The 26,350-nt window shown below is 44.1% G+C and overlaps 1 protein-coding gene across 3 annotated transcripts in view; it reads right to left on the bottom strand.

Annotated features, from left to right (window-relative positions):
- Nucleotides 1-26,350, bottom strand: part of RNF180 (ring finger protein 180) — a 238,318-nt gene that overhangs the window by 86,276 nt on the left and 125,692 nt on the right. For all 3 annotated transcript variants that reach the window (XM_063963102.1, XM_063963097.1, XM_063963108.1), the window contains 2 exons: nucleotides 15,749-15,844; nucleotides 12,616-13,542 (listed from right to left, as the gene is read on the bottom strand). In XM_063963102.1, coding sequence (XP_063819172.1) covers nucleotides 12,616-13,542; nucleotides 15,749-15,844 — 1,023 coding nt within the window. The remainder of the gene's footprint in view (nucleotides 1-12,615; nucleotides 13,543-15,748; nucleotides 15,845-26,350) is intronic.

The raw sequence follows: 26,350 nt of genomic DNA, 5'->3' as shown, positions 1-26,350 counted from the left end.
ACAGCCCCCTCACTCATAAAGGTAGGAGCTGTCATTGGTTAAGAGAGAGACTTAATTACAAATGGGGAGCACTGATTTACAAGAGGGAGCTGTCGAGAAGAAATAAACTATGAAAGATTTTTTTTCTAAATTGGTCAACCAAAATATTACCTTTTATAGCTTTCAGTTTTAATTTCTTTTTCTCACTCTCCTGCAATTTTTTATTGTGCTGACAAGGTTAGGGTTAATGTGCTGTTCTAATGAGTGTGTTAATGTGTGATGCTAATGCTACTTTTTGTGTGGTATGGTGCTTTGGGTGTGTCTTAGCTTGCGATATCAATGGTTTTAATGCTTGGGATGCTCTGACAGTTTGTTCCCTGTGTGGTGGCAGCTGACTGCTGTATTTCACATGTTAAATGGATGCGACCTCACTGATGATGCATGCTGTGCTTTCTCGTGCCTGTATATTGGAGTGGGCTGTAGTGGTGGGTGCACTGACTTGGGGAGTGTTGGGGAAGCGAAGAGCATAATTAGAACCATAGTCACCCTTAAGCCATAAAGGTTCCTAATCCTTTTAAAAATATATAAAATAAAACCTCATAAGCACTCTTCACAGAATGTGACCGATCATTGTTTTCCATAAGCGATCATTATAAGCAGAATGGGATGCGAATACCAGAGCCGGCCCTAACCAATATGATGCCCTAGGCAAGATTTTGGCTGGTGCCCCCTAGCACCACCGCTGGTTCTGCCTTTAACCTTGCACCTCTTTCCCAGCACCATCACCCCTCACCCATAGCAGTCCTTGTACCCCCTATATTTTAAATAGGAACAGTGCGCACATTTGACGCACAGCCCAAAAAGGGGCATCTTCTTGCTGGGAAGGGGCATGGCCACACAATAGTAACCCCAATTCCAATTACGCCACACAGTACTGCAACTTTATTCACATTTTATCTTGCGATAGTGTCCATAATTCATATTACATCCCACAGTAGTATCACTTTACCAACGTTACTCCTCACAGTAGAGCCCCTTATTCACATTACATCACACTGAATTGCTCCTTATTCACATTACACCACACGTTATTGCTCTTTATTCACATTAGACGACACAGTAGTGCCCTTTCTATACGCAATGCCACATAGTAGAGCACCTTATACACATAATGCCACACATTAGTAATGCATTTATACACAATTCCACACAGTAATGCCCCTTACACATATGAGACACATTAATGTCCTTATAAACATAATGCACCTTACACATTATGACAACCTTTATTAATGCCCTTTTACACATAATGTCCCTTACACATATGCCGCACATTATTAATGCCCTTATACACATAATGACACACATAGTGCCCCCTACACATTTGCTGCACATTATTAGTGCCCCTATACACATAATGACACACATACGGTAGTACCCTGTTACACATATGCCGCACATTAAAATTGCCCTTATACACATAATGACACACATAGTGGCCCTTTACACATATGTTGCACATTATTAATGCATTTTTACATGACACACATAATGCTCCTTACACATATTCCGAACACTACTGCACAACCAACCCACTCATATGCACACAGCACTCACACTTCCACTAACACTGTGACCTCTGCCTCTGCTTGGATACAGATGTGTCCTCACAAATCTTGCATCAATGCTAACGTCGGGCACCTTTTTTTTATGAAAATGCATCTTATTTGCATTGCTATGTAGCTAGGATGCACAAGCAGCTTCTGCTGATTAAAATGATATACAGCATGCCTATATACTGTTTGAGACTGTGGCTATATCTGTATATGAAATGCTACATACAGAATACAGGCATGCCGCATATCATTTTAATCAGCAGAAGCTGCTGATGCCCCTAGGCATATCAAATGCCATAGGCAATTGCCTAGTTTGCCTATGCCTATGGCCAGCTCTGGTGAATACTGAGCCTTATCCAGAGATTTACGGAAATCTTTGATGTTTAATAATTTGTGTGTGTGCAGAAGCCGCACTGCGCATACACAGATCTGGTTCGGCCTGGTTGGTTCTGTGATGTGCCCCATTTGGGGGTGGCGACAGGGAGCGCTCCAATGAGGGCATTTTCTGGGAATGCTGAAGTCAGTGTCATTGGACTTAATTACTGGAGCAATTCACTGGGGGCATTGTGTACCTGGCACTACTCTGGACGCATTGTGTATCTGGCACTACTCTGGATGCTTTGTGTAACTGCCACTACTCTGGATGCTTTGTGTAACTGCCACTACTCTGGATGCATTGTGAAACTGCCACTACTTTGGAAGCATTGTGTAACTGGCACTACTGTGGGGCCATTGTGTATCTGGCACTAAACTGGAGGCATTGTGTAATTGCCACTACTCTGGACGCATTGTGTATCTGGCACTACTCTGGATGCTTTGTGTAACTGCCACTACTCTGGATGCATTGTGAAACTGCCACTACTCTGGATGCTTTGTGTAACTGCCACTACTCTGGATGCTTTGTGTAACTGCCACTACTCTGGATGCATTGTGAAACTGCCACTACTTTGGAGGCATTGTGTAACTGACACTACTCTGGGGGCATTGTGTATCGGGCACTACACTGGAGGCATTGTGTATCTGGCACTACACTGTGGAGGTGTTGGGCATCTGGCACTACACTATGGAGAGGTTGGGCATCTGGCACTACACTGTGGAGAGGTTGGGCATCTGGCACTACACTGTGGAGAGGTTGGGCATAGGAACCAATCAGCTAGCATTCATCAAGTATGTTCTATAAAATGATGGGCAGAAGCAGGCTGCTATGGGCTACTTCTCTTTAGAAGGTAGGGATAATTAATAACCCCAAACACACACACACACACACACACACACACACACACACACACACACACACACACACACACACACACACACACACACTTTATGGTTAATTTGAACATGTAATTAACTGTCTTGAGGATGGAAACCTAGCACACTGGGTAACCTACTTCACACAGATGGAGCCTGTACGATTTGCTAATTTAAAACACAAACCAGCAAATGGCTGAAATTAAGTAACTTTGTTTATTTTTTGTAATAATCTGTAATAACTGAGTATTGCCTGTTTCTTTCCCTAAGGAACTGTGATGTACAGTATCTGCAGCAGGAAACAGTTAATAATATATTGCAGTGGGAGAAGGCAGGGAGAACCTGAGTAGTTGAGTCATCTGAGAAGACCCTGAGCACATATCAGAGAATATGTGCTATTTTTAGTTAAGCCCGAGATGCATGCTCCAATTCACCCAGTGCAGTGCACAAACTGTGCTGGGCCTTGGATCTTCGGAACCTCTCCAAAAGGAGATGGTCCCTGTTTCTCCTTATCTCCTCGAAGCCAAAAGGCCCTAATGATTGGTAAAGGGAATTTTCGGGCCCCCCTTCACCAGGAGGGACCCCTTGAATCCCCGACCCCCAGAGCAAAAAGGCCTCTTAGGGGGCAAGAGACTTATGGGCAGTCTTTGCTGCAAGGCCCCTTTCTCCCCCAGGGTTAGCCGAAGCTTCCCCCTGGGGAATTTATTCTTCATCTCTCCCTAAAAGAAGAGAGTCTTAGGAAACTTGGGGCGAGTGCGGCCCATAATGGTTTACACCCAGACCCCATAAAAATGTGTCACACTCACTTGAAAAAACATAAACAGGTGCGGTGAAACTGCAAACAAAATGCAAAAGGTGCAGCACGTTAATAAATAAGCCACAATCTTTCAACTGGGAGTATAAGAATTGTCTATGCTCCGGCCAGAAGACTAGAGCAATGGAAATATAGGGGTATATTTACAAAAAATCGTATTTTCCCATTTGAGGTCAAAGTTCAATCACGAATGACATCGAAAGTGTAAAGTTGCAACTTTTTGAATTTAGTACGACTAATTTACTAAGCTGCCGTATTCTGCATTTTTGGTTTTACCGATGTCGATGTCATTCGTTTTTTTTTGCCAGTGTTTTACGTGAGTGACTTGTAAAACACTGCCGACTTTAATACAATGAATCTCGGCCGGATCTGAGAGATCCGTGCTGGGCTTCATTGTGCACCTTTAAAAAAAATAAAATCAGTGTTAAAATAAAATAAAAAATTGCGTGGGGTCCCCCCTCCTAAGCCAAACCAGCCTCGGGCTCTTTGAGCCGGTCCTGGTTGCAAAAATATGGGGAAAAAAATTATAGAGGTTCCCCCATATTTAAACAACCAGCACCAGGCTCTGCGCCTGGTCCTGGTTCCAAAAATACAGGGGACAAAAAACGTAGGGGTCCCCCGTATTTCTGAAACCAGCACCGGGCTCCACTAGCCAGATACATAATGCCACAGCCGGGGGACACTTTTATATAGGTCCCGGCGGCCCTGGCATTACATAACCAACTAGTCACCCCTGGCCGGGGTACCCTGGAGGAGTGGGGACCCCTTCAATCAAGGGGTCCCCCCCCCTCCACTGCATGCCTATCCAAACACGGGATAAAAAAGCAGGTCTGTTTTTTTTTAGCACTTTTTCACGAATTGTATTTCTGAACGGCAGTGTTTGGCTATTGTCGGCAGTGTTTGTGATTTGCACTTTTTAGTAAATTACCGATTTCTACCAAATTGTAGGCGTATTTGACCGATGGTGTATTGATTCGTGATTTTTTCCTAGGACTTCCAAAATATTACGAATGCCCTCATCACTGCCGAGATTTTTGCTTAGTAAATTACCAAAATGACACTTTGAAGAAAAAACAGCATCTCGGTCAAAATCGGGACCTTAGTAAATATACCCCATAGTGTGGCCTGAAAATACAAAAGTGCTCAGTGCAAAGTACTGTACTAGTGCTAGGTGTGCTCTACCACCAGTGCACTGTCAGAGAGCACCAGGGGCACATAGCAGGTTGACAGAATGTTGACAGTATTTAGGTCAACTCCAAAAGGTCGACATGTGAAAAAGGTCAACACAAGCAAAAGGTCAACACATGAAAAAGTCGACATGAGCTTTTGTATGTTTTTTGGACCCCCCAATTAGTGTACCGCGTCCCCTCGCATGACTCGCTTCGCTCAGGTTACAATTCTGAATTGTAATCCACGTGGATGTAACATATATGAGTCCTACAAATTCTTCTTATTTTTTTAAAAACGCATGTGAACCATATGCTGTGTTGACCATTGCCACATCGACTATTTCAACATGTCGACTGTTTGACCCTTTTGACCATATAGTGTCGACCTATTGACTGTCGACCTATCATTCGGATCCCCTCCTGCCCTTCGGTCAGAGAACCAGGTGACGGCCATCGCCTACTGGGGGCGCCTTTAAGCCCCACAGAATACATAGGCATCTTGACCAAATGGCCGAGAATATGTGCTATGCCATACCAGCAAATACACAAGCTTAATATGATGAATTAGAGGTCACTGATGCTGAATGGAAACAAGCCCCAGGTAGAGTTGTAGCTTACTCTGCCACCTCCGTAATCCACGTACACAAAAACTTAATTTAGAGTCAGACGTAAATCCCCTTGTTGGCCACAAAAATCCACATTTTCATACTGTGCATGCGTACCAAAATGTGTACGTATATAGGGGGTATCCAATTAGACCTGAAAACTTTTCAGGCTTTAAATACAGGGGAGGGTTTGCAATTTTTTTTTGCGCTAAATTTTAAATTTGGGCTATCCAATTAGCCCCCCCATTTTCCCACCCGAAAAATGTTTATTTTTTGTGCGAAAATACATAGGATCCGTTGCAAACCTGTGTATTTTCGCGCATAATAATCGTAGATTTTGTTTCAAAATAAAATTCTGATAAGCGCCGGCATCGGGACTAATTGGATAGCCCTGGGTGTGATAATTAGTTATGGAAAATTACCGTGGCTAATAGGATACCACCCTTAGATGTAACTTAAAACTTTGGCTTCCCACATCCATAGAGGGTGAACGAGGGCATGCAAGCTTAAGCAGAGCACAGAAAGGACATCTACAATACTTGCCATATGACCCAGAAAGTTCAGTAGAGTCCCAAATTTAGGGGACACTCCCGACCTAACGACTGGATTGGCCCGTCCCCTGTATACTGCCTACTTTCCTACTATGGGGGTCATTCCGACCCGTTCGCACGCAGCTATTCATCACTGCGGTGCGAACAGGTCAGAAATGCACATTCATGGCGCCAGCAATGCGCATGCGCGTCGTTGCCCAGCGACAGCCATCGCTGGCAACGACCAGAAGAAAGAAGAAAGTGATCGCTGGCGCAATCGGAAGAAGATTGACAGCGGGGAGGCGTTCCGTGGTGGATACTCACCGTTTTCCGGGCGTGGAGTTCCGAACACAGGCGTGTCCAGGCGTTTGGAGAGCGGTTGTCTGACGTCAATTCCGGGACCTTCATCACTGGATCCATCGCACAGGGTAAGTAACTGCAGGGCTGGTCTTGTTCTGCACAAAACTTTTTTAGCATAGCAGGGCTGCACAAGCGATCGCAGCCCTGCTATGCTAAAATACACTCCCCCATAGGCGGCGTCTAGTTGATCGCACGAGCAGCAGAAAGTTGCTACCTGCGATCAACTTGGAATGACCCCCTAAAGTGGGTGGCCCTGTGGTTAGATAACGCAATTTGCATTGAACATTGGGGAGAACAGGGCCACGATGATACTACACGGCTGCACCCTCCGACAGTCTATGTAAGTGTAATAGTCTCTTCTAATGAAACTCGTATGTATTTCCAGATATGCTTCTAAGCAAGGGTAATATTTGTGAATGCTGGAGGCATCGTATAATGAGGGATGTAGTTACAATGCCACCAGCCAGAATCCCAGCGCAACAGGGCTAATCCCACTCCACGACACCCATAGAATGGGAATAGACCCTGTGGCGAGCGCAGCGAGCCACAAAGCCCACAAGGGGACTCTTAACACTCACCACCCTACCGGCATTCTGGCGGGTGGGATGCCGCTGTCAGGAAATTGACAGACGGCATCCCGTCCGCCGGTATAACATATCACACCCTTATAATGATACATGCTGATAATGAGGACACCAGTAACAGCCCTGTATAGCTACTTCTGATTGGTAACCTTGATGAAACTTTTAATTCTATGGTGGTCATTCCGAGTTGTTCGCTAGCTGCATTCGTTCACTGTGCAGCGATGAGGCAAAAAATGGCACTTCTGCGAATGCGTATGCGGCGCAATGCGCACGCGCGACGTACTATTACAACGAACGATTTTGTTTTACACAGGGTCTAGCAAAGCTTTTCAGTCGCACTGCTGGCCGCAGAGTGATTGACAGGAAGAGGGCGTTTCTGGGTGTCAACTGACCGTTTTCAGGGAGTGTTTTGAAAAAACACAGGCATGCCAGGAAAACGCAGGCGTGCCAAGAAAAACGCAGGCGTGGCTGGGCGAACGCAGGGCGTGTTTGTGACATCAAAACAGGAACTGAACAGTTTGAAGTGATCGCAAGTGCTGAGTAGGTTTTGAGCTACTCTAAAACTGCACAAAAAAACTTTGTAGCCGCTCTGCGATCCTTTCGTTCGCACTTTTGCTAAGCTAAAATACACTCCCAGTGGGCGGCGGCATAGCACTTGCACGGCTGCTAAAAACTGCTACCGAGCGAACAACTCGGAATGACCACCCATAACTGTTGGTAACAGGAGATAGGGTGGCTAGTTTTTGGGCCCGTGGACAATGCCTTACATACTGGGACATTGGAGGTAATGACATTCCCCATTCTTAAGACAACAATCTTTTTAAACCACATCGACATCATTATTTTCCACCTTCTGCAGCAGACATTGTGAAGGTCAACAAAAAACAGAAAAAAAAGAATTTTTATATCAAGGTACACACTAGGCTAAATCAATAATCAAACGATTCTACATTGTAACATTATTACAAAAGAGCACGTTTTTATTTGGAAACATTCCCTTTAGTTTAAGGCCTTTTCTTTTATATATTAATATAGTCTAAGTGCATCACCAGATTAAAATACTTTTTCTGTTTTTGATTATTTAATTCTTCAGTGTATTAAACTTATGAATTTAGTAATAGCACTAGTCCGTATAATAAATAAAATCGAGCTATAATAAGATAACATTGACAATAAGGTATATACAGAAAAAGCAGAATCTGCAATCCTTTATTTCACATGCTGGGGGCCGCCCATCACAGGGCCAGACCGCCCAGCATGCTGACTGTGTCGCCCAGCGGCTGCGACCGTAATTTAATTGTGGTCTCAGCAACTGTGGACGACCCCTTGCCTCCGCAGCCTGGCTGTGAAGGCAGGCGGACACCTGCCATTTTTTCCATTACAGCGGCTGCCCCAAAAACAGCGCCACCCCACCCCCGTTTGAAGCCACCCACCCTGCAATGCCGCCCCGTGAACACCTCTGCCTGTCCAATTATATTAGATGGGTGTGCATGCGCAGCACAGGACCTGCGTGTGCGCATTGGCGCTGGCAAGCGAAACAGACCCGAATAACCCCTATGGACTCTCATTGAGGTTCCAATGCTAATTTGAGAAAATTAAAGTCGGGTGCTTTTTGACCATCTGTGCATGCGCGAAGTTCGCAGCGCACGTATGCACACTTCCGCACTGCAACTGCATTCCTTAAGGATTGACAGCAGCGACCATCGGGGGGCATAGTTTTGGGTGAGTGGTCCAGACAGTTTTTCGGGGTGGTCGCGTGATGTCACACGTGACCGCTCTGATGAAAAAGATGGTGGTGGTGTATCTGTGGTGCGCTCGCAATTGAATTGCGATCGCATCGCAGGGTGGCCATTAGCATACTGGGCGGCCTTGCCCTGTGCTGGGCAGCCCCCAGCATGCGATAGAAGCAGTAGCAGGTTCTGCTACTGGTACTGAATAGGGTCCATACGCCTAACATTGGTTTGGGACTCTCTCAGTTTTTGACATTATGAAGTTTGGCGTAGTCAATGGTGACATCCTGACTGCAGACCTTCTAGATAGTCGCTTCAAATCAGGAATGTTCCATCTAAATGGGACCGAAGTCATGGTACTGTGGTGTATGGGCCTCTATCCCTGAGGTTCGCTGAGCAGAGGTTCCAATTCCCTTCTGTTCTCCTAACCTGGTTATTCATACATACCAGCTATAGTTAAAATGCTATATTAAATGAGGAGTGCGCTAACTGTATCGGGCAAATTAACTGTGTCTACACATTATTTTCAACAGCATTACAGTATGTAACATACTCATTATCATGTGGCTCCTTGCTGGTTAATCTTAGACCCAGATTGGGGTAATGGAGGTGTGAGGTGTGGTGCTTCTGGACTGGCTGAGCTGGATGGCCTTAGTGTGGCATACCTTTACATTTGCACAAATATGTGTAATGAAGATGTCTGAATTCTATTATCATGTGGAATTTATATCTGGTTATGGTTATCATTCAGGGTGCTGGGGGAAACAAATGCCTTTTTTTCTTGCTTAGAAATACCCCTCCCTTTCGAGCACCTGAATGATATCACTAAGCTAATTGAGCATCTACCAATATATATATGTTTGTTGTGAGAGGCAGAGAGGTTCCTGCATTAGGAGGAGGTGCAGGCCCTGACATGCCACATGGAGCATTATGGGGTTGCTCCAAGGTAGGTAGCTCTTAGCTTAGACATATTGTAGTAAGGAGCCATTATCATGTGGCTCCTTGCTGGTTAATCTTAGACCCAGATTGGGGTAATGGAGGTGTGAGGTGTGGTGCCTCTGGACTGGCTGAGCTGGATGGCCTTAGTGTGGCATACCTTTACATTCTATTAACACTTTTCACTTATTAATAATTTTTTAACACTATTTCTCTATTTTAATTGCATTTCATTTTTGTATCACTTTCTCTATAGCTTCGGCTTCCTAAATACTAATTTATTAACACTATAGTTTTTTCACTGGTATGCTACGCTGGGCTTTCTGGCTTATGCTGGTGTTTTGGGGTGCCACTCCCTGCACCTAGATATAGCGCTAGGGACCCCAAATATACAGAGACGCCTTGATGCGGCTTTGGGGCTTATTCACACATTTGCGCAAATATGTGTAACGAAGATCTCTGAATTCTATTATCATGTGAAATTTATATCTGGTTACGGTTATCATTCAGGGTGCTGGGAGAAACAAATGCCTTTTTTTCTTGCTTAGAAATACCCCTCCCTTTTGAGCACCTGAATGATATCACTAAGCTAATTGAGCATCTACCAATATATATAAGTATGTAACATAAGCAATATATAAAACAATTAGAATAAAAGACATTCAGGGTTGACATTGCTCATAATAAAATGCACAGAGAAATATTGTATTTTCACACATATATACGGAGCCTTACACATACCGAGATGATTACTAATCATCATCATCATCATCAGTGTTTATTTGTCCCTGTCCTAATACAGTTGTGAATTATATGCCTCCCAACATATATATGTGCTTGCTTGTTGGTGTGGAAGGTCCGCATTGCACACGGTATTCAGTCTCTAGGTCGACAGTAACTAGGTCGACAGGGTTTGTAGGTCGACATGTTCTAGGTCGACATGAGTTTTTCACATTTTTCTTTTTTTTACTTTTTCATACTTAACGATCCACGCGAACTACGATTGGGAATAGTAACCTGTGCTGAGCACAGTGGTAGCGGAGCGAGGCACCTTGCCCGAAGCATGGCAAGCACAGCGAGCCATGCGAGGGGAAAAGGTACCCTAATTGGGGTTCCCTGTCACTGTACGGAGAAAGCGACACTAAAAAAACAAACTCATGTCGATCTTTGACCTGTCAACCTAGACCATGTTGACCTAAAGATCCTGTCGACCAATAGTGGTCAACGGTCAACCTAGTTACTGTCGACCTTCCATACCACACCCTTGCACACACCCTTACCTAAACCGCTACGTGAGATCACTCCTTTCTTAAGAAAGTTTGATGCATGCAATATACACTGCTCAAAAAAATAAAGGGAACACTAAAATAACACATCCTAGATCTGAATGAATGAAATATTCTTATTAAATACTTTGTTCTTTACATAGTTGAATGTGCTGACAACAAAATCACACAAAAATTATCAATGGAAATCAAATTTATTGACCCATGGAGGTCTGGATTTGGAGTCACCCTCAAAATGAAAGTGGAAAAACACACTACAGGCTGATCCAACTTTGATGTAATGTCCTTAAAACAAGTCAAAATGAGGCTCAGTAGTGTGTGTGGCCTCCACGTGCCTGTATGACCTCCCTACAACCCACACAAGTGGCTCAGGTAGTGCAGCTCATCCAGGATGGCACATCAATGCGAGCTGTGGCAAGAAGGTTTGCTGTGTCTGTCAGCGTAGTGTCCAGAGCATGGAGGCACTACCAGGAGACAGGCCAGTACATCAGGAGACATGGAGGAGGCCGTAGGAGGGCAACAACCCAGCAGCAGGACCGCTACCTCCACCTTTGTGCAAGGAGGAACAGGAGGAGCGCTGCCAGAGCCCTGCAAAATGACCTCCAGCAAGCAACAAATGTGCATGTGTCTACTCAAACGATCAGAAACAGACTCCATGAGGGTGGTATGAGGGCCCGACGTCCACAGGTGGGGGTTGTGCTTACAGCCCAACACCGTGCAGGACATTTGGCATTTGCCAGAGTACACCAAGATTGGCAAATTCGCCACTGGCACCCTGTGCTCTTCACAGATGAAAGCAGGTTCTCACTGAGCACACGTGACAGACGTGACAGAGTCTGGAGACGCCAAGGAGAACGTTCTGCTGCCTGCAACATCCTCCAGCATGACCGGTTTGGCAGTGGGTCAGTAATGGTGTGGGGTGGCATTTCTTTGGGGGGCCGCACAGCCCTCCATGTGCTCGCCAGAGGTAGCCTGACTGCCATTAGGTACCGAGATGAGATCCTCAGACCCCTTGTGAGACCATATGCTGGTGCGGTTGGCCCTGGGTTCCTCCTAATGCAAGACAATGCTAGACCTTATGTGGCTGGAGTGTGTCGCAGTTCCTGCAAGACGAAGGCATTGATGCTGTGGACTGGCCCGCCCGTTCCCCAGACTTGAATCCAATTGAGCACATCTGGGACATGTCTCGCTCCATCCACCAACGCCACATTGCGCCACTGACTGTCCAGGAGTTGGCGGATGCTTTAGTCCAGGTCTGGGAGGAGATCCCTCAGGAGACCATCCGCCACCTCATCAGGAGAATGCCCAGGCATTGTAGGGAGGTCATACAGGCACGTGGAGGCCACACACACTACTGAGCCTCATTTTGACTTGTTTTAAGGACATTACATCAAAGTTGGATCAGCCTGTAGTGTGTTTTTCCACTTTAATTTTGAGGGTGACTCCAAATCCAGACCTCCATGGGTTAATAAATTTGATTTCCATTGATAATTTTTGTGTGATTTAGTTGTCAGCACATTCAACTATGTAAAGAACAAAGAATTTAATAAGAATATTTCATTCATTCAGATCTAGGATGTGTTATTTTAGTGTTCCCTTTATTTTTTTGAGCAGTGTATATATATATATATATATATATATATATATATATACACACACACACACACACACACACACACACACACACACACACACACACACACACACACACACACACACAATTCAGTGTAACTTCATTGATTAGAGTTGGTTTACCTGTTTCTGTCCATGGAACCACTTCTCTCTTTTCTTCTGTTTTCTTCTTAGGTTCTTCAATTTGTTTATTTCCCGCTTGTTTAACCTTTGGCTAACTGCCATTGATCTGTGCGGTGCTGGATGAGTGGGAAGGTCCACTGAGGACAGGATACAATCTCCTCTGGGTGTTGATGCTGCTGGGGCGATGGACACTAAAGATGAAGATTGACCATTGTCCTCTTGAAGTCCTGGAATGGTCGGGATTGTTCTATGGTAAAGCAATTCACTAACTCTTGAACTGTTTTCTGCAGACACTACAAATCTTGCTTGTGATCTATTAATGTCAAATGTATGGCAGTTGCTATAGTTATTATTACAACTAGCACTGTCTGAGCTAAAATGTGGTCCTTCAGATTGTCTTTGTTTGACACTAAGTGTCCCCATCATGTTGTTATAGAAATTCGGCAGCATTTGTTCTTTGATGTCTATGTCCAAACTATTTGATTTTCTATGAAACATATTTCCTCTACGGCTTTCCTTCTTCTCTTTTGATGTAGAATTATATTTCTTGACATTTAAGGTGGAGAGAGATTTTTTTCCACTCTGCTCGCAGTATTTGTCAAACGCTGGCACTTCAAGACACAGTGCCTCCACTAACATTCCTGGGGCATCCTTATTTCTGTCCATAGTTGAGAACATTTGACTCCAGTTATTGACGAGTTGTTTCGCTATCCCATGTCTGGTTTGCTTGTCAAATTGTGTCTGAGATGCCGAAGCAGACAGAAATGGGCATTGCATTATGGCTCTAATGTCTACATCAATCTTGCTCTTGCACAGACGTATGGCTGTAAGCCGGCCGCAGGAACATTTTGTGCTGCCAACAAAGTTAAAGGCCCCGAGCCGTGCCCTGCAATAGGGACAGTTCAGCTTACCAGTTGTCCAGTGTACCTGGAAGTAAGGAAGAGATAGGAATAGTCACTCTACACAATGACACAATACTACCACGCTGATGTTTTGTTTGTCTACAAAAGAATCGCCTTCCCTGCTTTGCTTTATGTGAAACATGAGCTCGTCAGCACACTTTTCAGTGGCTTTGAAAGAGAAATACGTAGCAACATCGACGTCCCTAGAAAAACCGTCATAATGTTAGTACCAGCTGTGTCCTGCAGCAGCGTAAGAATAATCTATTTATAGTCCATGCAATGTAATATGCATAGCAGGATTATTTAATGGTTCAGGTCATCAGACTGGGAAAAATTATTAGCAGGGAACATGAATATGGTCACATAAGCAGCAGTGTCTGCAGCGATATTGGGCTATTGGTCTATGTGACATATGCTCACCCAATCAGTATTGATCAGATCAATATTACGTGTGTTGGTGACGACGGCTAATCCTTTCACCCATTGCTCTATTAACTCCGCAGCCAAATGGCTGGATCTCATCCAGCTGACTGCTAGTGTAAGTGGGAAAATTGGGCAGTTCTCCTCCTGCTGCATTGCTATGTGTGTGGTCAGCAAAAGTGTTGGGGCAATGCAATACTAGCGCAGCATACAAAAAGTTTGTAGCTCAGGGGTCAAGCTCTGAACATTCTGCAACAGAATATATTTCCTGCTTATTCCACCAAAGGAAAGTCTCCCTTAGCCAAATTGTAAAGTGCAAGAGAATATGCTGTTGCCTGTGGTGTCACAAGGGGCGTCTGGGCTGAACCTACTGTAGGTGTCAACCATCCAAGGGATGAAACCAGAATGGGTGCTGCAGTATGACATTCTCCTGCAATGTCCAGCTCCTGTCACTGAGTAGGAGACAGCAGTACAGCCAAAGTCTCCAGGGGCAGCACAGCATCACCAGAAATTCTGACACGCCCCCAGTGATATATCCGGAAGAGGGGTTTTCCGTGAGGCCACAGCCCCAATATTGACATGAACGGGGGACTTCTCTGAGGCCACAACCCTTTCTGGGAAGTAACGGCCCCTTTTTGGGTTCGCTCACCCAAATAGGGGGGCTATTGGCCACACCAGGTTTCCTAACCTCAGTGTTGCCACTGGCTGTTGCTACATATAAAAATGGTAAGAATAGTTGTACTTTAACACAAAAATCTGGGGCAGTAGTGACTTGCAGCAGTAAGAGTATTTTTCCTGTTTCACTGTCCGGTCCGGGTCTGCTCCCGTGCATGCATAATCTGGTCTCCCAGTAGCAGATTCAATAAATTATTAATTATTATTAAATTCATTATTTTTACATAATTATTTTAATAATAAAACATTTTTTTCCATTGTATCGACACCAGTATGTCTAAATGTAGACACGTAGAATGTTACCATAGACTGGATTCCATCGGCGTTCACAAAGTCGCCATTGAGATATCAACTTTGTGAATGTCGGCAGTCTGCCATGTGGTCTTGCATTGCCGTGGCAAATACAGTGTGCCTAACCTGCAGCCTAACATTCTATTGTCAATAGTCACAATGCGGACATTAAAGGGGTGAGTCAGACCTGATCGCTGTTGTGCGTTTTCGCACAGCGGGCGATCAGTGATTAACTGCGCATGCGTATGCACTGCAATGCGCATGCACGTCGCCAAACAACAACAGGCATCGCCGGTCAGTGACAAGCTGGCGCGGAAATTCTAATCGCACAGCCATTCGCATGCTGATTGACAGGAAGAGGCCGTTTGTGGGTGGTAACTGGCCGTTTTCTGGGAGTGTCAGGAAAACCGCAGGCGTGCCCAAGCATTTTCAGGGAGGGTGTGTGACATCAGCTCCGGCACCGATCAGCCCGTTCTGATCGCACTGTAGGAGTAAGTCCTGGTGAGTGAGGTGCGAACGAATTTGCAGTGGAAAGATTTTTAGCAGCTCGGCGTACACATGTGATCGCACACTTGCATGGGGAATATAGACTCCCCTTGGTCGGCGACTATCTGATCGCAGGACAACAATTTTAGCAGCCTAGCGATCAGGTCTGAATTAGGCCCTAAGTCATGTCGACATTATGTCATTGTGACATGTTCCATGCAGAGCATGACAACATTCTATATGTATACCACACAAATAACTCAAACTGTGGCTCTAGACTTACAGAATGTGCCCATACACTGGGCAAACACTGCAGTATGAGACAGCCAGCTAGAGGAGAAGAAACAGTTGCACACTACCTTCTCTATCGCTCCCTTAACCCAGCCTGGACTTGCATCATGCTCCAAATGCCATATATTACATGTCCCCTGATCTGTGGGCAAATCAAAGCCATCCTGCAAAACACAAGAAAGAAGTGAAATAAAGCAATATTGAAAAATACAATCTCCTATCAAAACCACATCACATAATTAAGTGCTTTAAAGATAAGAACGCCAGGCTGTCTAATCCCGGGTGTCTTTATTTTTTTTATTTTCTCTCTGTATTCTTATTGAAGTTCTGACGTTAAACCTAATTAAAGATGGATTCGTGGTTTTTGAGATATGAAACAAAGGGGAATAGCAATCTGTGAGAGGTGGGCAAAGCTTTGCTAAGCTAGAACACGATGAAAGGGCTGGCGTCTCTGATTAAGTGGGCTTTATAGAAAAACAGCCCGTAATTAATGTAATTTAATTGTATAACTTATTGGCATTTACAGAACAAACTCTGTTGCTCTATTACACCCAATTAAGTTTGTCATTCAAATCTTATTGTGAGAAATAATTGAGAGTTACAGTATATGGGCTGGTATCCTATGTCAGAGCAGATGAATACTGTGAATAAATATGAATAGCATATTTTACTTCCAATGCAAGGAGGAAAAACAACACTAGCAGAGTTCCTTTCCTATTGTCCTGTATCTCAGTCTATTGCTGCTTTCCGTGGCAGACACTATGAGGCAGCTGCGGAGGAAGGAATCGTCCATTGAATAGCACACAATGCATAGAACATACAAGGTTTTGTCAGGTCAGGCATGACTAAGGGAAGTATGACACCGGGAACATTGCTTATTTATCTCAGCCTACACCAGCAATAAGGCCGTAAGGAAAAATGTGTCCCTTTTCACTGTCACTGTTGTATTGCATACATTCACAATCACAGCTGTGAAGCTAGGCTTTCTGTCACCCAAGCCAGGCAAAGACTAATCTCTCTGTAAATTCTAGTCACCTTCTAAATATATGACCGCCATACTGTATAATACAGACAGCAGTAGTTACTGTCATATAATGCAGACAGCATTAATGACGCCATATAATACAAACAACATTAGTTACTGTCATATAATGCAGACAGCATTAGAGACCGCCATATAATACAGACAGCATTAGTGACTGCCATATAATGCAGACAGCATTAGTGACCACTATATAATACAAACAACATTAGTTACTGTCATATAATGCAGACAGCATTACAGACCGCCATATAATGCAGACAGCATTAGTGACTGCCATATAATACCTGGTCGGTACAGGGCAGTCAGCCATCAACACATACCACTTGTCTCACCAGCCTCATTCCTCCCACCTCCCCTGTGTATCTCCAGTACATACCCCTGTGTCTTCCTAGCCCTGTGTCTGTAGCACAATCCCCTCCTGTGTGTCTGCATCTGTAACCTCATCTGCCTCCATGTCTCAGCATCTCCAGCCCCCAGCTCCTGTGTCTTTCAGGCTCTAACCCACCCTTTTCTTTCTCTGCAGCTACTCTTCCATCCAGAGACATGGCATCATGCCACAATATCATAAAATAATTACATGTATGTACATTAAACTCCTAATTACATCTGTAATTCCTTTAATAAGAAAACTCTTCATCCTTATTAACCCTAATAAATAATTAACCCCTTAACCCACCCCCTTATTCTTAGTATTCAATACTATAAACTATATAGAGGTGTGTCCTCATACAGCTGGCCTCAATACGCCATGCAGCGCAAGATGCCTGGCACAAGTGTGCCGTCAGGTCCAGTGTAACTCTGCTAGCGTTGAGAAGTCTTTTTTGCCGAAACTACAGCACAGCAGGAATAACAAGGAAACTGTGCTGATTGATTTGATCTATGACACTTGTATATTGCGTGTGACTGAGTCTGTATATGGAGCAGAACAGAATTTGTATTGGAAAAAGCTGTGGCTGCTACATACTGTAGTAGCACTTTGGGGGGTAGTCAGCTTGTATCGCAAAACAGAGAAAAGTGCAAACTACTGATTTTCGTCCATCTGCGCACACGCAGCGTCAACATTTGGCACGCGTGACCCTTCACAATGCCAATGCATCCCGGTAGGATGCACTCGCATTGTGATTGACAGGTGGTCGGCGACGAACACGGTATTGGAGAGTGGTGCGGGAAACGCAGGCAAGTCATAGCCGTTTTTGGGGCAGCTGGATGACGTTGTTGAGTTTCCTACGACGGGAAACCTAGCTTCGGGTGCCTGGATAAGCAGCCAGTATCCAGGGGGGCTACCGGTATTTCCTGAATACTGTGATGCAATCGCAATGGGCGGTACTTAACATGCTGGATGGCCTTGCCCTGAGCTGTGTGGCCCTGGATGGCCTTGCCCTGAGCTGTGTGGCCCTGGATGGCCTTGCCCTGTGCTGTGTGGCCCTCCGTATGCGATTTTAACAGTAGCAGTTTTGCAATCTTAGCAAAACTGTTACTGAAGCTGAATAACCCTCTTTCTGTACAAATTCAGATACTCAGTTGCACACAGATATACAAGTGTCATATATATCATATTAATCAGTACAATCTCCGTGCATTCTAGCTGCATTGCGTTTCTATGTAAATGTGTCACTTTGGCCCTGCCCCTATGCAAATTTGCATGAATCGAGGCAAATTTCCTGCATCTCCTCTCCGGGCTTCTCTCAGAGAGGACAAATGTAAAGTAGGTAAGTACGGATTAGCCACGGTAGCCTGCAACCCGTTTGTGGGAGCGTAGGCAACAGGCATTCCTATGGAAGTGGGTGCGTACACACATGCCCGCGCACAGTTGCTGGCACACTATTTGCGCCAAAACAGTCATGGTAGCCACGAATAGCAGTCATGGTTGCCATGAATAGCATGGAGGAGGACATATATGTAAGCTCATTTGAAAATCTGATTCTGCAACAATCACACATATTAGGTGTATGATAATACAAAAGAAATTGTGCTGCACACCACATAGAATTTGACAGCAGATAAGAACCACTTGGCCCATCTAGTCTGCCCCCTTTTTTTTATCCTTTAGGTAATCTCAACCCTTTTTGAACCTTCATTCTTTGGTTCAAGTGTGCCCATTTGTTTATGTGTACAGTACATAGTTACCGACATTCTGGCTGCTCTCTGCGGGAGAGAGCAGCCAGGTCGGCTCAGAGGGCGGGCAGTGGAGGCTGAGACGAAGAGGAGGGGGTGGGCCAGAGGCGGGGCGGGGGCGGAGCAAGGGTGGGGTCACGATGATGCCTCCTTTAAGCCACGGCCCCCGCTCTGCAAGAATCGCGTCATCGACTACCCGGACCGCCCACTTTACACACTAAGTGGGCGGATGGGCAGGGGGGAACCCGCGAATCGAAAGACCTGCCTGCTCTTCCGTGGGGCCGGGAGGGTCACACAATTTTCGGGAGCCTCCCGGCCATTCCGGGAGAGTAGGCAAGTATGGTACAGTATGTCTATAAATATTCCTTATTTTTTCTATGGGCACTTTCACATTGTTTGCATTGAAAGTGAAGACCATTATGGTACCCCCTTCCCCCACACACACAGCAGGATATGCAGTCATTTCCATCTGCTAATGTATGTGTGTTTTTTTTTGCCAGTCTTTCTCAAACATCAAAAATGCATGTGTATATTTGATGTCTTCTTTCTGTGTCATAAATTGATAGCTGTAAAATGTAGTTACCCACAGCTGAGTATGATTTACTCAGACATGTCTTACAAGACAATGAACATCGAAAAAGGCAGAAATTGGATCATCACACTTCAAAGAATGAAAAGACGGGTGATCAGGGCACTCTCATACCTAAAGCGTACCTCCGGCATGTGCCACGCTGAGAAAGCGCTGATCTTTAGTTCATCAAAATGGTTTTAATAACAAAAATAAATATATATATATATATATATATATATATATGTATGAGAATCCATTTGCTTTTATTAAATTAATTCTTACCCATCTGATATCATTTTGTGGTGTGTGGGGAACGGATCTTTTAAAAAAACAAAAAAACAGTCCTTATTACAGTCTTTAGTAAGTTCCCAGCTGCTTTATAAACTCACCTAAATTATGCGAATATGGAAGGTAGATATATGGTAGGTGAGTGTATATATATATATATATATATATATATATATATAAGGCCTTGATTGCAATTATCAGACACACATGGATACTTACCATTCATAAGGAAAGATGCTAGGCTGAACAGCAGCCTGGCTGAACAGGGTTGTCTTAGAAGGGTTGTTTTAAAAGGGTTAAGAAAATATTACAATATAGACTTACCCAGGACTTAAGCAGGACGAAAACAGACGGAAACACCCAACCAACGTTGCAACAAAACAACCACACTTCCTTTCATCCTCAATCAAAATAATGTGTGCATTTAAGCGTATGTATATATCTTTCCAACTATAATCCTCATGACCTCTAAGAACAGAATGCAACCAATTTTGTATAAAACCAGTTACATTGTGATTTGCATGTGACTGTACATACCTGTTTGTCATTTTGCTCTGTCATGCTCAGTTAACATACAGCGGACCAACACCAGTAAATAGGCACCTGAACATTTTACTCTAACAAGTGAAACCTTACACTCTCAGCCTAGATAACTCTGGTTTAATCCCAAACAAACTATGTACCACAAATTGATTTTCACCATTGCTCTTCATGGAATATTCATAAAGGCCATTAAATCATTCAGTCTCCCAGCAACTCACCCCTATGTACATGTTGCTCCTTCAATTATTCATTCCCCTCTTATTAATACTCATGCGCTTTTTACTTCCTTATACTCATTGACAATAACATCTACAACCTCTCACCATAAAAAACTTTCAAACCTCTGACACTCACATTTATCTCTCTCTTCTGCTTCTGATAGCCGGTGACCTTTCACCAAATCCAGGACCCAACCACTTGCATCACTCACATTCACCTGATTCACAGCAATATAGAAATCCAGCTAACCTCATAAACATCACATGTCTTCCATCACCCTCCAGATCACTAAAATGTGCCTTATGGAATCCACACCATGTTTGTAACAAATTAACATTCATCCATGACCTCCTCATATCTAACAACTTCAATCTGCTGGCTATAACAGAAACCTGGCTCACACAATTGGACACAGCCTCCCCTGCAGCACTATCACATGGTGGTTTCCACTTTACAAACACCTCCAGGCCTGGTAACCATAAAGGAGGATGAGTTGGACTATTACTTTCCCAATCTTTCGCATACACTGTTCTACCACAGGTTCCATCACTCACATTTACATCATTTGAAGTACATTCCATCAGGGTTTACTCTCCTTTCTCTCTCTGTGTTGCAGCTATTTATCGCCCACCTGGGTATCACAAACAATTTCTGGAAGATTTTTCTGCCTGGCTCCCTCGCTTCCTATCCTCTGACATCTCCACCAACATCATGGGTGATTTCAATATTGCTATCTATTGTCCAAAATCTGCTTCTCATGCCTCCAAACTACTCTCTCTAACCTCCTCTCTCGGCCTCTCCCAATGGACTGACTCCTCTACTCATCGGGAGGGCCACTGCCTTGATCTAGTATTCACCAGACTATGCTCCATTTCTGAACTCACTAACACTCCTTTCTCCCTCTCAGATCACAACCTTATCAGTTGCATGCTCTCCACCGTTAATTCAAACTCTGTGTTGCTGAAGTCCTCCAATCCTCCTCAAATCCGCAGAAATATTAACACAATTTATCTTCAAGAACTTTCCACTTCACTCCAAAAACTGCTTTCACCTATTTCTGCATTAACCTCTCCTGAGATGGCTGTATCACACCTAAACGGGACTCTAGAACTAGCCCTTGATGAAATGGCTCCAGCTACCCATCACACTCCACGTAGGCCTAGATGTCAACCATGGCACTCTAAATTAACAAGACAACTACAAAAACTCACACGTAAACTTGAACGTCAGTGGCGCAAATCTCATATTTCAAGTGACTTCCTCACATATAAGACAGTCTACCACTCTTATAGAAATGCCCTGGACACTGCCAAACAAACATATTTCCAAACTCTTATCTCTGCTCAAGCCTCTAACCCCAAACGACTCTTTAATACATTTAAATCACTTCTGAATCCTCCCTCACCTACCCCACCAGCCACTATCAAGGCACAAGATCTTGCTTCCTACTTCAAGGAGAAGATTGATAAGATCTGAGATAAAATGGTATGCGCTTTGGCAGCCAGTAACCTGCTCAGTTCTTTACCTGAACCCTCTGGCGCTCTCTCTTCATTTGATCCCACAAATGAAGATGAAGTATCATCACTCTTCTCATCCTGCTTCTCTACTACCTCTCCTCTTGATCCTTTACCCTCACAAATAAGTAAAGCTCTGTCTCTGGTGCTCATCCCTACCTTAACTAACATCTGCAATCTCTCTCTCTCTCTCTCTCAACTGGTATTTTTCCTTCACTCTTCAAGCATGGAGTGATTACTCCCATTTTGAAAAAACAAAATTCTGACCATAACACTCTCTCAAACTACTGCCCTATCTTTCTGCTCCCTTGTCTCTCTAAGCTACTTGAGAGACTTGCCTACACTCGACTCACACTTTCTTAACTCACACAATTTATTGGACCCACTTCAGTCAGGCTTTTATTCCCAACACTCCACAGAGACAGCACTGACTAAAGTGGTTAATGATTTGGTCACTACGAAGCCTAAAAGCCATTACTCACTACTTATTGTTCTAGATCTATCTGCTGTCTTTGACACTGTTGACCACTCTCTTCTCATATAAACACTACAATCCCTAGGTCTTAAAGACACAGCCCTTTCTTGGTTCCTATCCTACCTGTACTTATCTAATCGCTCCTTCAGTGTTCGCTTCTCTGAATCTACCTCCTCTTTGCTACCTCTTTCAGTTGGAGTACCGCAAGGCTCAGTCTTGGGTCCTCTGCTTTTCTCTATCTATACCTCATCTCTTGGTAAACTAATCAGCTCTTTTGGATTTCAGTATCATCTGTACGCAGATGATACTCAAATCTACCTATCATCCCCTGATTTGTCCCCATCTGTACTGGGCCGTATCACTGAATGCCTATCTGCCATTTCATCTTGGATGACATCTCGCCACCTCAAACTTAATATTTCAAAGACAGAGTTAATTATATTTCCACCAGCCAATAGTAGGTACCAACCTGATATCTCTATCACTGTTGAAAACTCGACAATCTACCCTCCCCCACAAGCTCGCTGCCTAGGTGTCATCCTTGACTCTGATCTGTCCTTTGTTCCCCACATTCAATCTGTCTCAAAATCATGTTACATGCATCTAAAAAACATATCCAAAATACGACCATACCTTATACGAGACACTGCTAAAACTCTAAACCATGCTCTCATTATCTCCCGCATTGATTATTGCAATAGTCTCCTAACTGGTGTTCCCAAAACAAGACTCTCACCACTACAATCCATTCTGAATGCAGCTGCGAGGCTAATCTTTCTCGCTAGACGTTCATCATCTGCAGATTTCACTCTGTCAGTCCCTCTATTGGTTACCTGTATTCTACCGTATTCAATATAAAATACTTTTACTCACACAAGGCCATTAACCAAACTACACCAACGTAAATCACTTCGCTTTTCTCAAAATATCTCCCAACCCAACCTCTTTGCTCTTCTCAAGATCTGCGTCTCACATCCACATGCATTACTTGCTCCCACTCACGACTGCAGAAATTTCATCGGGCTGCACCCATTCTGTGGAATGCCCTACCACGTACAATAAGATTCTCCTCTAGTCTCCAAACCTTCAAGTGTTCCCTGAAAACTCACCTCTTCAGGCAAGCTTATCAAATTCCAGGACCGCCCACATAACTTTCATAAATCTTCCTATCAAATTGCATCCACTCTGCACAGTTAACACATATCCTCTCGTCTTCTCATCCTTCCTCTCGACCCTGGTTCATCATTGCTGTATGACCATATCATACAGCCCACCAAGAACCTTTGCAATCTGGTGGACAACTATGCAATAGATAGCACCTATGCTTGTGTATCCATGCCTATTTCCCTACAAATTGTAAGCTTGCGAGCAGGGCCTTCCTACCTCTATGACTGTTTTTTATTATCCAGTTTTTGTTATATCATTGTTTTGTTATAGCATTGTTATTTCCAATTGTAAAGCGCAACAGAATTTGCTGCGCTATATAAGAAACTGTTAATAAATAAATATACATATATATGAAAAAGACTTGTCACACACACTTCACAAGATCTCAGAGTGCCAGCACATAATGGGGTAGATACAGTTCATGACAGAGAACCCGCACATCCAAAACGTAATGCCAAAAATGAATTTATGTAGAAAAAGTAGCATAACATCAGTATAGTGTCAACGGCCATTTCGGTGCCCCATGGATGAAGTTGCTCATGAGGCACCGAAATGGCCGTTGACACTATAATGATGGTTGCCGGAGCTAATTGGACCATGCCTATTGCTAGTGATGAGCGGGTTCGGTTTCTCAGAATCCGAACTTCCCCCGAACTTCACCCATTTTACACGGTTCCGAGGCAGACTCGGATCCTCCCGCCTTGCTCGGTTAACCCGAGTGCGCCCGAACGTCATCATCCCGCTGTCGGATTCTCGCGAGATTCGTATTCTATATAAGGAGTGCAGCGTCGCCGCCATTTTCACTCGTGCATTGGAGATGATAGGGAGAGGACGTGCAGCGTTCTCTCAGTTTCTGTGTTCAGTGTGCTGCAAATATCTGTGCTCGGTGTGCTGCAAATATCTGTGCTCAGTGTGCTTGTAAATATCTGTGCTCAGTGTGCTGAAAATATCTACGTTCTCTGCCTGAAAAACGCTCCATATCTGTGCTGCATTGTAGTACAGGAGGACAGTGCAGAATTTTGCTGACCAGTGACCACCAGTATTATATAGCAGTACGGTACAGTAGTCCACTGCTCTACCTACCTCTGTGTCGTCAAGAATACTATCCATCCATACCTGTGGTGCATTTTAGTTGTGCGCAGTATTATATAGTAGGAGGACAGTGCAGAATTTTGCTGACCACCAGTATATAATATATAGCAGTACGGTACAGTAGGCCACTGCTCTACCTACCTCTGTGTCGTCAAGTATACTATCCATCCATACCTGTGGTGCATTTTAGTTGTCCGCAGTATTATATAGTAAGAGGACAGTGCAGAATTTTGCTGACCACCAGTATATAATATATAGCAGTACGGTACAGTAGGCCACTTCTCTACCTACCTCTGTGTCGTCAAGTATACTATCCATCCATACCTGTGGTGCATTTTAGTTGTCCGCAGTATTATATAGTAGGAGGACAGTGCAGAATTTTGCTGACCACCAGTATATAATATATAGCAGTACGGTACAGTAGGCCACTGCTCTACCTACCTCTGTGTCGTCAAGTATACTATCCATCCATACCTGTGGTGCATTTTAGTTGTCCGCAGTATTATATAGTAGGAGGACAGTGCAGAATTTTGCTGACCACCAGTATATAATATATAGCAGTACGGTACAGTAGGCCACTGCTCTACCTACCTCTGTGTCGTCAAGTATACTATCCATCCATACCTGTGGTGCATTTTAGTTGTGCGTAGTATTATATAGTAGGACAGTGCAGAATTTTGCTGACCACCAGTATATAATATATAGCAGTACGGTACAGTAGGCCACTGCTCTACCTACCTCTGTGTCGTCAAGTATACTATCCATCCATACCTGTGGTGCAATTTAGTTGTGCGCAGTATTATATAGTAGGAGGACAGTGCAGAATTTTGCTGACCACCAGTATATATAGCAGTACGGTTCAGTAGTCCATTGCTCTACCTCTGTGTCGTCAATTATACTACAAAAGTTCAGTAAAATGACCCAAAAATCAAAATTAAAAGCATCTGATGAGAAGCGTAAACTTGCCAATATGCCATTTACGACACGGTGTGGCAAGGAATGGCTGAGGCCCTGGCCTATGTTTATGGCTAGTGGTTCAGAGTCACATGAGGATGGAAGCACTCATCCGCTCGCTAGAAAACTGCAGTGCCACTCCTAGGTGGGCCAGGTGTTTGTGTCGGCCACTTGGGTCGCTTAGCTTAGCCATCCAACGACCTTGGTGCACCTCTTTTTTTCTTCGCATCATGTGCTGTTTGGGGACTATTTTTTAAATCGGCCATCCTGTCTGACACTGCAGTGCCACTCCTAGATGGGCCAGATGTTTGTGTCGGCCACTTGGGTCGCTTAGCTTAGCCATCCAGCGACCTTGGTGCACCTCTTTTTTTCTTTGCATCATGTGCTGTTTGGGGACTATTTTTTAAATCGCCCATCCTGTCTGACACTGAAGTGCCACTCCTAGATGGGCCAGGTGTTTGTGTCGGCCATTATTATATAATAATATTGTGAGGTGTGATGTGTTCAGAATGGACTGGAAATGAGTGGAAATTATGGTTATTGAGGTTAATAATACTATGGGATCAAAATGACCCCCAAATTCTATGATTTAAGCTGTTTTTGAGGGGTTTTTGAAGGAAAAAAAAAACTGAATCCAAAACACACTCGAATCCGACAAAAATTTTTCAAGGAGGTTTTGCCAAAATG

The sequence above is a fragment of the Pseudophryne corroboree genome, chromosome 1 (assembly GCF_028390025.1).
Source record: "Pseudophryne corroboree isolate aPseCor3 chromosome 1, aPseCor3.hap2, whole genome shotgun sequence".
Classification (NCBI taxonomy): Eukaryota; Metazoa; Chordata; class Amphibia; order Anura; family Myobatrachidae; genus Pseudophryne; species Pseudophryne corroboree.
The sequence above is the reverse complement of the archived record's forward strand: the minus strand, read 5'-3'. Positions and strand labels throughout refer to the sequence as shown.